Source organism: Stegastes partitus, unplaced genomic scaffold (assembly GCF_000690725.1).
Source record: "Stegastes partitus isolate 25-593 unplaced genomic scaffold, Stegastes_partitus-1.0.2 Scaffold184, whole genome shotgun sequence".
Taxonomy (NCBI): domain Eukaryota; kingdom Metazoa; phylum Chordata; class Actinopteri; family Pomacentridae; genus Stegastes; species Stegastes partitus.
The window spans coordinates 324,750-335,340 of NW_007577915.1; the positions used below are offsets into that span (position 1 = coordinate 324,750).

Sequence of the window (10,591 nt, forward strand, 5' to 3'; positions counted from 1 at the left end):
AAAAGTGACATCAGTGGAACAGTTCGGACAGGACAGCTAAACATTGGAGAGAAGCCTCACGTACAGAGAGCTCTCTTGTTGAAGAGGCCAACGCAGACCAAGGCAAATTAGTCTTGAACTGGAATTTTAAATAATAATAATTAAAAAAAACGTCTAATTCTATCCATAACATCAACCCAAAACATAACTTGTGATGGAAACACAAAAATGAAGATGACAAGCATATTCCTGGCAGGCAGCTGTGCATTCAACAGAACACACTGTATAGCGCACTGCAAGCTGCTGCTGCTACGCATCCTTGGGTCGAACAGCAGAGGGAAAATTACTAAGAGACGAATTACAAGTGAGGGAAAATATAAAATAAAGTTCCAAAAATCTGATGTGATGGTGTCAAGTTTTGATAACTACCTAATATGACAAATTTAATAAAGCCTTCAACAGCTGTAACTCGTGGCTTTATATATATATAAACATTTATTGGAGTTCCGTAGCTATATACCAGCCAAAAAATAAACTGTATTTGTACCTCACAACCTCATAACTAAGGTAGCAAAAATGGTACATTTAATAAAACTTATTGCAGCTGTGACGCACAGCTTTTTAAATATATATAACCCGTAACATTTATTGGAGTTCTGGCTTGATATCGGCCAAAGACAAACTGTGTTTTTGTACCTTACAAGCTTACAGATGAGGCAACGGTCTCATATGGCAAACTGAATAACCTTATAACCTTACAGCCGGATCTAAAGGCTGATATTTCATGCAGAAAATGGTTTGTTGTCAAGCATAGAAACATATAAAAATGTTTTCATTGTATTTGATCATACATCATATTTCTGTTTACATCTGATTTAGATTAATATCTTGGTTATTGACTTTTGTACCGTGTGTCTTCTTGCTCTGTGTTTTTCATATGCAGACTCATAAGCGTCACTCATTCATCACTCATGCCGCTTTGCACGACGACATACTGTTTACCGAACGCTCAGTGGCAACATTATATTTATATTATTACAGAAGTCTTTTACTGCTTTTTTTTTTGTTCTGAAAAAGCTGCATAGTGTGCGCACAAGCTGAAGAATGCTGATTTGTTTGTGTTTGTTAGTTACCATCCTCCAGGTATTTGCATGTTTCTGTGCTTGTCCTTCAGTAAGCCTGTCATGGCTTGCTGGAAGAGGCCCTTAACCATGCCACACTCCGTGACTTTTCCTCCTATGATAACTTAAAATGTTGTGATTATGGCCTGTTAGCTTGAGGACGTCTTGCCAGCAGACTGAATTTCCCATCGCTTCACTTCTGAGCTATTTATCGTTTAGGGGCTATTACTTATTGTTTCCGTTTTGAGCAGCAGCAGTAGTAGTCTGGAGTTTCCAAGGTTTAACGGTCTTCCTAAATGAGAAGACAGGGTTGTGTGTTCTACTTACAGATCATGTGCCGGCCACATGGTTGCCGCGATGACATCACTCCGGGGCGACACGACAACACCATGCTAAAAGGGCTTCATTCACAACTGCTGTTTAACTGGTGCTAAATAACGCCTGCGCAAGTTAAATAGAGGGCGTCTGTGCAACTGTAAGCTGTTTGCAAACAGACGCAACCCTGCATTCACTTCGGCGCAAGATTTTGCAAAGCGTTATTTATGGCTAGTTATTACAGTTGTGCATCCGTCATACGAATACAACAGCAGGGAGAAAGCGGATTAGGAAGAATGAGCAACCCAGGCCAATTATTACCAGGAAGGAGGAATGGGAATTTGCGGTGTTTGCAGAAGGATGTGCTGCTGCACATGTCGGACAAGGCAGGATTATTGTCAAGGCACCATTACTGCTTGTGAGGACATGCATCCAGCCCGTCTCCTAACCGCAGACAGACACACACATACATTGATTGAGCCACGAGCCCCCTTCCCCCCACATGTACCATCTTTCCTTTTGAAGCACACTGTACGAGCAGAGACACACACACCTCTCCTTGTGCTGTCTTTGGGGGGAAACTAATCACCTCTGAGCTGCAACGGTTACCAAGGTGATGGGGGGGGGTTTCCATACAAGAATAGAACCAAAAAAAAAAAAAAAAGGAAGAAAATGGGATGCACAGACACCATGTCCTTGACTTTAGGGCATCAGGTTAGAACCTTTACACACACTGTCACACATCTTCGTCTACGCATTTAAAATTCTAATAGAGAAACTGGGGAGAAGTCTGCTTTGGCTGCAGTTATCCACGTGCTGTCTCGCTGTAAATGTCCCCGGCACATGCTGCAGTGCTGCAGTATTCTGCAGTGATTAGACCATTCATATGGTGTCGCCTCAGCCTGCTGCAGCTTTTTTAAAATAACTATGCACAACATGAATAACATTTTTGCAGAGTTACAGTTTGGGATAATAATGGGAGGGCATGGGTGTGTGATACACAGATAAGGACGGCGAGGAGCGGCCGCAAAGACAGACAGGGTGAGTCCAGTCGACTGTCTGCCGGCTGCATTTACAGAATAGGTCTTATCAGATGTGAGCGACCAGATAGGGCGAGACACACTCACTGCACACATCATGAGGGGCCGTTTTACAAGAGGAGAGACAGCCAGACATCCCATGAGGAATCTGCCTTTCTCCACGCAGTGCTAATTCTTTGGGGCTGTGAGACCAGAGCGTGTGATCACTCAACACCGCAGCTCCAACGAGGCACAGGAAGCGAGGATGATCCTCAGACACCACAGAGCTGCTTAAAAAATCCGAGGTCTGGGCTAGAGAGAGAACAGACATGCACAGGTGCTGCTAGGGAGAGAGAGAGAGAGAGAGAGAGAGAGAGAGAGAGAGAAAGAGGAAGGAGCAGGGGAGAGAGGGGAGGTGTAGGAGGAGACTTGACTTGCTTCAGAGGGGAATAGGAGCCGGAGAGCAATTCCAAAACAGCTGTCCGGCAGACGTCCCAGTCGACAGAAGTGCAGCCCCGAGGCAGAGACAGGAGGCAGGACAGTGTCAACAAGCCACAGGAGCAGCACAGCAGCCGCTGAGCTCACACACATACCGACACACACACATCAAGCAGGGCTGCAGGAGAACACCAGCAAGAACCTGCGAAGGATCAAGATCTTCCCATCAGACCGTCTGAGGTGAGTGAGAGCGGGAACATGCGTTATTTCACCCCCCTGATGCTGCTGTAATCTGAATTAGCAGCTGGGATAATGCTGCAGGAGATTTCCTGCTGTCATGTAGGTGCACGGGGTTTTTCTCAGCGAATGTCTGGAGCAGAGCGGGATATTGCTTAGAAACGGTGAAAGCGTGCACGGTAAGTTAAGCTCGTACGGAAACGTTTGTCTGACTCCCATAGATGTAACCCAAGAGCTGAGCAACATGATATCCTCCTCTGCTTTCCAAGAGAGACATTTTTAGTCAGGCTACACGCTTAAGGCATGTTCCTGTAAAATGCAGAGCTGGCTTAGCCTTTATCTGTCAAGGAAAGCAGATTTTGAGGAGGATTTTATGGTTACAGTGGGAGAAAAGGACTTCTTCTCCATCTTTGCCAGTGTGCGTGTTGACATTCTCTTCATGTTTCATACGCTTTGATTCGGTTTCCTGCTCGTCTGTGCCAAGGATAACTCCGGCAAGTGCTGGCCATGCTTGCGGGTGGCACAAGGGGAGCGAGAAAGAAAGACAGAACAAATACTCCACCCTGCTATTCGCCCTAGTCGCGGCACCACCACCAGGCCCCTCGAAAAGTAAAGCCTTTGCCTATAATTGAGGTTTTTTATGTAGCAAACAGCTCAGTCTATTTTGTAAGGCTACCATTACTCTCTGTGGTATGTGCATTTGCTTTTTATAACAGCCCCAAAGAGAGGGTCTTTCCGCTATTCAAAGGCGTGACAAAAGTCAGGGCCACGGTTGCATGACAGAGGAGTATTTGGAGACTTCAAACTTCCCTAAAGTTGCTTTGTAGTGACAGTGGGAGGAATTGCAGTCTGTCACCTACATGCTGGTGGTGCTACAGTGACCACAACTACTACAGAAGTGCAGAATAGCATGCCTATTTTTCACCAGCAATGATGTGAAATGTCAGCGCAGTAATCCCATCACGGGAGGAATATTTCGGGGATGCACGCTTGCTATTTTAAAGAATGGGGAAGTCATACACAGGTCATAGTTTGAACAGCTGCTCTGGAGAACTTCAGCTAACAGTGAGCTGTGTAGCATCATCGACCTGCAGCATTTATTTAGACTACACTTAGATTACATTGCCTCTCAGAATAAACTGACCCATTTATGTCGCACGTGACTTTTAGGTGTCCAGAAATATCCAGACAAATCACGAGCCATTAGTTTAATTACCAGATGCCAACCCCGTATTTATCATCCCCCCACACTCAAACTTTCATCACCTTGCTCCCTCTGCTGCCCCCTTGCTTCTATCTAACCCTCCAAGCTAGAGCTGATGAGGCAAAGCTCCACTTTTAAAGAGGCTGGAGCGGCTCCAGATCACTTCATGCCCAGACAGATAGCTGTTGCTGACCCAATGACACAGTCGTTTTATCCTGCAGCTCCAATTATGACTGCATGGCTGCCCAGGCAAGCAATTTGGACAGGAAGATGCCATCAGATCCTCACTTCCCCAGAGGTGTAAATGAAACCCAGGACTGCATTCTGCGGTGGCGGCGCCGCAAGGCTTGGACCTCTCAACACGTGCCGTGCCGCCTCTTTTTGGAGCAGCTCCAAAAGTAGCGTGCAAATCTGGCCTTGGCTTTAAGATTATACTAAAATACACCTGCTTGCTCAACTGTTGACGGCCTGCAGAGACACAAAGCGATTCAGTGGGTCAACAGGTCATGAGGGTCCTTCCTGGGATATCCTGAGCTGTTGTAATTGATTAATTTCATCCTGGGTCAACACGAGCTTAACCAACATTGCTGTGGCCCCGGAGATTCTCCACATAGACTCAAATCAATACAAATTCACTCAATCTCTCATTTAATTAACCCCCATAAAGGGAATGCAGCGGAGGCATGCAAGACTTGAAAGACCAACATGAGGATATTGTTTTCCTCATACTTTGCTGGTGGCCTCTGGAATTCCATTCATGTTTGCCATATAAGCCAAACTGAGCCACCAGCAGGATGGCTGACGTGAAGGTCAGACCTTCAGGCTTTCACCGTACCAGCTGACTTCTCACGGGCCACAAGTGTTGACCTTGGGTAAGATGCACAGCAGATGTCTGCTTGCAGAGAGTTGCAAGAGTTGGATTGCTGAACTGCCAGAAGAGTTGTGTCCATACTATTGATTCCAGCCAACATTATCATCTATTGTAATGCATGGGCTGTGTGCTTTTCATGCCGCTGGAGAGTAGCAGGTCCTCACAGAGCAGGCGGTTGTTATAGTTTCATCAGAACAGACCAATAATCAATAAGTGTGTTTGAGAGGAAGTGTTTCAGCCAGCAGTGCAGCACTGACCTTCTATTCTTGGGAACAGCAGTGCAAAAGTTAATACACAGATATGGATATGCTGCACACTCTCAGCCCACAGGAAGCAGCTTTTGGCTGGGTGGTGCATTTGTTTCACTTCCAAGCCCAATTTCCCACTGCAGTGAGCATCAGCTGTCAAGGTCAGAAAGGACTGAGGAGTGCCGGCGAAAGGGAGAGATGCTAAGAAAAGAAAAAACAAGTGGGTGGAAGAGAAATGTAAGAAAGCTAAACGAGAGAAAAACTCGGGCTAAACAAGCTGCGGATTTTACCGTAACCCCCCCTTCCCTTCCCTTCCCTTCATCAAACACTGCAGCGCTCCTCCTCCCCCCTCTCCCCCTTTTTCTCCCTCACTATTAGCAAACAAACACACTCTCCTCCGCACACATGGCATGCATTCAGAACTGCTATCTCAGGCACCTCGCACAAACACTCGCACCAGCACTCGAGCAGACAAGGACCCTTGGAGAGCAGCGTTGCCATTCAACACACTCACACATGTTCTGCATCCCTCAGTATTTGTCATAGCTATATATAGCCCCGTAGCCCCATAGTGCTTGCCGGGTGACAAGCTTATTTGTGTTGTGATGGCATCTCCTTAAGTGAGAAGACCGAACCTTGTGGCTCCACATTCTGTCCAAGAGAATGAGGTTTTCATAAGGCAGATATTTATGCTATGGCAGTTTATCAAACGTATTGGCGACACAAGAAACCGAATTGGAGATGGATGGTTTCCAGGCTGCTGTTTGGATTCAAATGCGCAGCAAGTGGCTGTCTCTTTGGCTGCACGCTAATGTGACTGCTGAATAAACATAGCCTACTTAAAATGTCTCTGATAAGGCTGATGCAGTGTGTCTGTATGGGTCGGCCGCAGCAGGAATGTGGATGTTTTCTCGGTGAAACCTTTTTTTTAGGTGGACTTGACCGCCCAGGCACTTTGGTGCAGCGGTGTGCTCTGTCAAACGGTCACTGCTGACAGACCTCTCATAAGTAAATATGTCTATAAATGGGCAAGCTCTCTTCTCACTGGTGCTCTCTCCCACCCCCACAACACACACACACACACACACACATGCACACACACTCCCTCACACACACACACACACACACACCATCAACTCCCTTTCTCCACAGAGTGTTTTTCCCTTTCTCCTTGGTTGCTATGTCATTTCAAACGGTCAAACCGATTCTCTCCCTCTTTTTACTGAGTTCATCCTACACTAAGCCGGCTGCCAACGTGGTGACATTCTCGGTTGGGTTTGTAATGGGAAAGCCCTGAGAAGGCAGCATGCAATCAGGCACCTTTTATCAAAATGTAAAACCCCTTTAATAATGTTTACTTATCCTGCTGTATTGTGCAACCTCGCTGGTATCTTATCACTTATTAAATTTGGAGCAGACCCCTCTGCTCATCAAAGTCAAATCAATTCACCAGCTTCTTTCTTAAGATCCACTTGCTCTGTAATCCTTCGCTCTATCTCTCACTCACAATCCCGCTAAACCTCCCTAAACCCCTTTACTCTCCTCTTTCTCCCCTCTGGTCCATCTCTTTCTATCTCTGTGCGTGAGCAGTAGCTCGTTCCTAAAACAGGCTGCCCTGCTCTGATCCTTCTAAAGTCCCCCTTTGCTTCTCCTCTCCCAATCTGCAGTCCAGCTGTTCCACATTAGCACATCCAGAGCTGTGGATGCCAAAGGAGGCTCATGTGTGGAAATGTGAATAGAAAAGCAAAAAGCCTTCGACTCAGGCCTCATCCTCCTCTGCTCTGGCATCTAAACTCGCCAGATGCAAGCTGAGGATGAGGATGTTTTTTTTTCTTTCTTGCAGGATCCAGAGTTTATTTCTGGGACTTGTGTCGGTGGCCAGATTTCTTTTTCATTAGACCAGGACGGGAGTTTTGTATCAGTAGCAGTTTTCATCAAAGGGACCTTCAGGAAACGTGTCATTGCTGAGTCCATGTTTTATAAAAGTGCTGATATATTCTGCCTTTGTCTCTGATTTCAGGAAAGTGCCCATTTGACCTTTCTGCAGCGCTGGACATCACCGACCCTGCTTGGGAAGTCATTTCCTGATCAATGCGACAATTATTTTTGGAGTCCTGCATGAGCGTTGTGTTTCTGAGAATGTAACTGGAGCCTCTCCCCTGGGGAACTGTGACATCCACAACTTACAGAGCATTTCTGACTGTTCTATCCTGCTTATCTGAGATCTCCTCCACGTCAGCAACCATGCCAGCAAAAGCACCCATATACCTGAAGCCCAACACTAAACAGAAGGGAAAAAAATGTCGCTTGAGAGACATTTTGTCCCCCGACATGATCAGCCCACCGCTGGGGGACTTCCGCCACACCATCCACATCGGCAGGGGCGGGGAGAGAGATGCCTTTGGAGACATGTCCTTCCTCCAGGGGAAGTACGAGCTCCTACCAGGAAAGGTAGACGTCCACCCTCAGTATGGCATCCAAAGTGAGTTTCTGCGAGCAAACAGCACAGGCGATGCTTCCTTTGCTGAGACTCCCTCTCCGGTACTCAAGAACGCAATCTCCCTCCCGACTATTGGTGGCTGCCAGGCTCTCACCCTTCCCATGATCTCCTCTACTGTGTTCTCCATGCCACCAGAGCCGCTGGAGGACATCATGGGGCCTACAGCTTCTCTGAAACCAGACAGCGCCAACGAGGTAGAGATCCTGCAGATGGATGCTCTGCTGCGCTCCATGGACGTCTTCAGCAGCGAGCCCTCGTCTCCCACCGCAGACATCCAGTCAAAGCCTGATGTCCTCTTGGATTTGCTGGAAAATACAGATAAGCCCACCTCTAAGGCAGTTGCCAAAGCTAACAAAATAAACAAGAGCGAAATCAGATTTGACAAGCCATCATCCTATTATATCAATGGTCACAGCAACAGCATTTATAAAGCCAATGGGAGCCTGAACAGCAACACAAGCAGTGACAGCTTTGACAGCTTTAGTGGTAAAGGGGACTTCCAGAGCAAGATGTGCAACGGAAGCGGGAGTCTCAACGGCAACGGTAACTGCAATGGTTATGGACACTTTAACAATGACATTACCCTGGGCTTTAAGCCGGAGCTCTCCAAGTGCAATGGAGAGTGGGTGGACAGGGACAGTGGGGTGGAAGAGGGCCGCATCTGTGATTTCGAGTTCGAGTTTTCCAAAGAGAAGAGCACGTCGCAGGATTCCCTCGCCCAAATCACGGGGTCGTTCCTCTCCCTCGAACTCGATCTGGGCCCATCCATCCTGGACGAAGTGCTCAACATAATGGATAAACCCGCAGCAAAGAGCAGGCCTTGAGCTGCGCTGAGGCCCCGGGAAGAGAAAAGGGAATTAATAACATGTAGCCATGAGGAGAGAAAGACTCATAAAGCAATCGAGATGGTGTCTGGATATATCATTGAGATGAAAATGAGCTACAAGAGACAAAGCTGCTTATGTTTTTATTGTCAAAACATATAACTATTCTAGCTTCTATGGAGTGTTGATTCTTCTTTGTTTTGTTTGCCATGCCAGCAGCATGTTAAAGATGCATGTGCTTTTGAGTTACAGCTAAACCACAGCCATCGTGCCTTTGATTTTCAATTACTGTAAAAAAATGCTACATGACGGATTGGTGTTCTTACGTTGACTTTCACAGTATAAACAAATAGCTTTGAGGTCGTTTGCTTTTTTTTTTTTACACAGTCTTGATCCTTGCATTTTGTGACTTTAAGTGTGTTTAACAAAGCACTATTTTCACACAGTTCATTTGCCACGTTAATATTTCCAACAACAGAACACTATGCATATTTGTGTTTTTAATATTGTAACACAAATAAATTCATTTTTTTCCTACTCCTGCTATCTTTTTTTTTTTTGGAGCCAATGTGTGCGTCAGGTCCGAAAGTTTATCCGAGTAATGATTAAATGAAATGACACAAGAAAATCTGTATTACACTCACAAACCATAAAGACACCAATGCAAGTGAGAGCAACACATTGACAGAAAGAAGGATGGAATGAATTTATTTTCTCGCCTCTGACATTCCTTACATTCTGCCTCCCTGCCCTGCAGTGGGAGCACCGGTGGGCCTTCATCTGCCCAACCAGGCGCCTGCTACATTTGTTTGCGTGTGGACGGGACAGGCAGAGGAGGGGTCTTTGAAATTCCTCGCATTCCAGCCACAGAGCACAAGTGTCCAGGACCAGACATAAATCAGCTGTTTCAAGTGAGGAGGGGAGGGCTTCCGTCTACAGCCACGCTATCCATCAGGCAGAATGTATAGAGAAATGAGGCTATAAAACACACGCTCACAACCCGTGGGCAAACTTTGCTCAGTGCTGAACGATAGATGAGTTCTGTCCTTCTGTCTTCGTACACTAAAGACATGTTGACCCAGCCGTGTTGAAGCAACAGCCTGAAAGAGCAGGACAGCAGTGATTACTGGTACATGTAGCCCCATGAACTCAACCACCCCTCTGCAGTGGTCTCCGCATCCTGATCCTCCGTCCCTATGGGCTTTTAGTGTAGACATGGCGGGTCATGACAAGACCTTATAAAGCTCTACGGCAGGCTTCCCACGTGTCACCGTGTCATGCCTGTGTAGAGAAAACAAGATCATCTCATCTCTTGTGTGCTAATTTCATATGCAAATAATTATCTGGATCCAATTCCACTTCTGTCATTGAGCAGACCAGTGTGGCGAACCCGCCGAATCCCTCAAACTCCTCAGAATGTTCGTAAACAACCGCGACTGGCCGAGTCGAGGCATCTGAAGCTGCTGTGAAACCAGATGTTAGAGGAGACATGAATATTTCCCCACGCAAGAAAACCCATGTCATGGCAGACACTCCAGCCATTGGAAAATCCCAGCATTAGTGCTAAAGAGTTTGCATATGCTGAGCTGAAGCACACAGCCTCTGAGCATGAGTAATGAAAACCTTTGCTGTCAAGGTAATTACTATGCTTGTACCTGCAATGGTACATCTCTGACTTGATGACAGCCTTCACTTTGGCAGGCGTGGCGGACCCTAAGCAAACTCCCTCTGGTTTACAGAAGAACTTGCGACCACAGCAGCGTAGCGTGTTGTGTAACATATTAGTATTTCTGTAGAAATGCCAAAGCTGTCTGACACAAAATGCCAGGAAATAC

General features: G+C 46.4%; 1 protein-coding gene across 1 annotated transcript; it reads left to right on the plus strand.

Moving 5' to 3' along the window:
- Positions 1 to 2,834: 2,834 nt before the first annotated feature.
- cdc42ep3 (CDC42 effector protein (Rho GTPase binding) 3) lies at positions 2,835 to 9,293 on the plus strand. The gene is made up of 2 exons (XM_008280168.1): positions 2,835 to 3,112; positions 7,453 to 9,293. Exon 2 carries the CDS (start codon positions 7,677 to 7,679, stop codon positions 8,754 to 8,756), a length of 1,080 nt encoding a protein of 359 aa, XP_008278390.1. The 5' UTR covers positions 2,835 to 3,112; positions 7,453 to 7,676; the 3' UTR covers positions 8,757 to 9,293.
- The last annotated feature ends 1,298 nt before the right edge of the window (positions 9,294 to 10,591 follow it).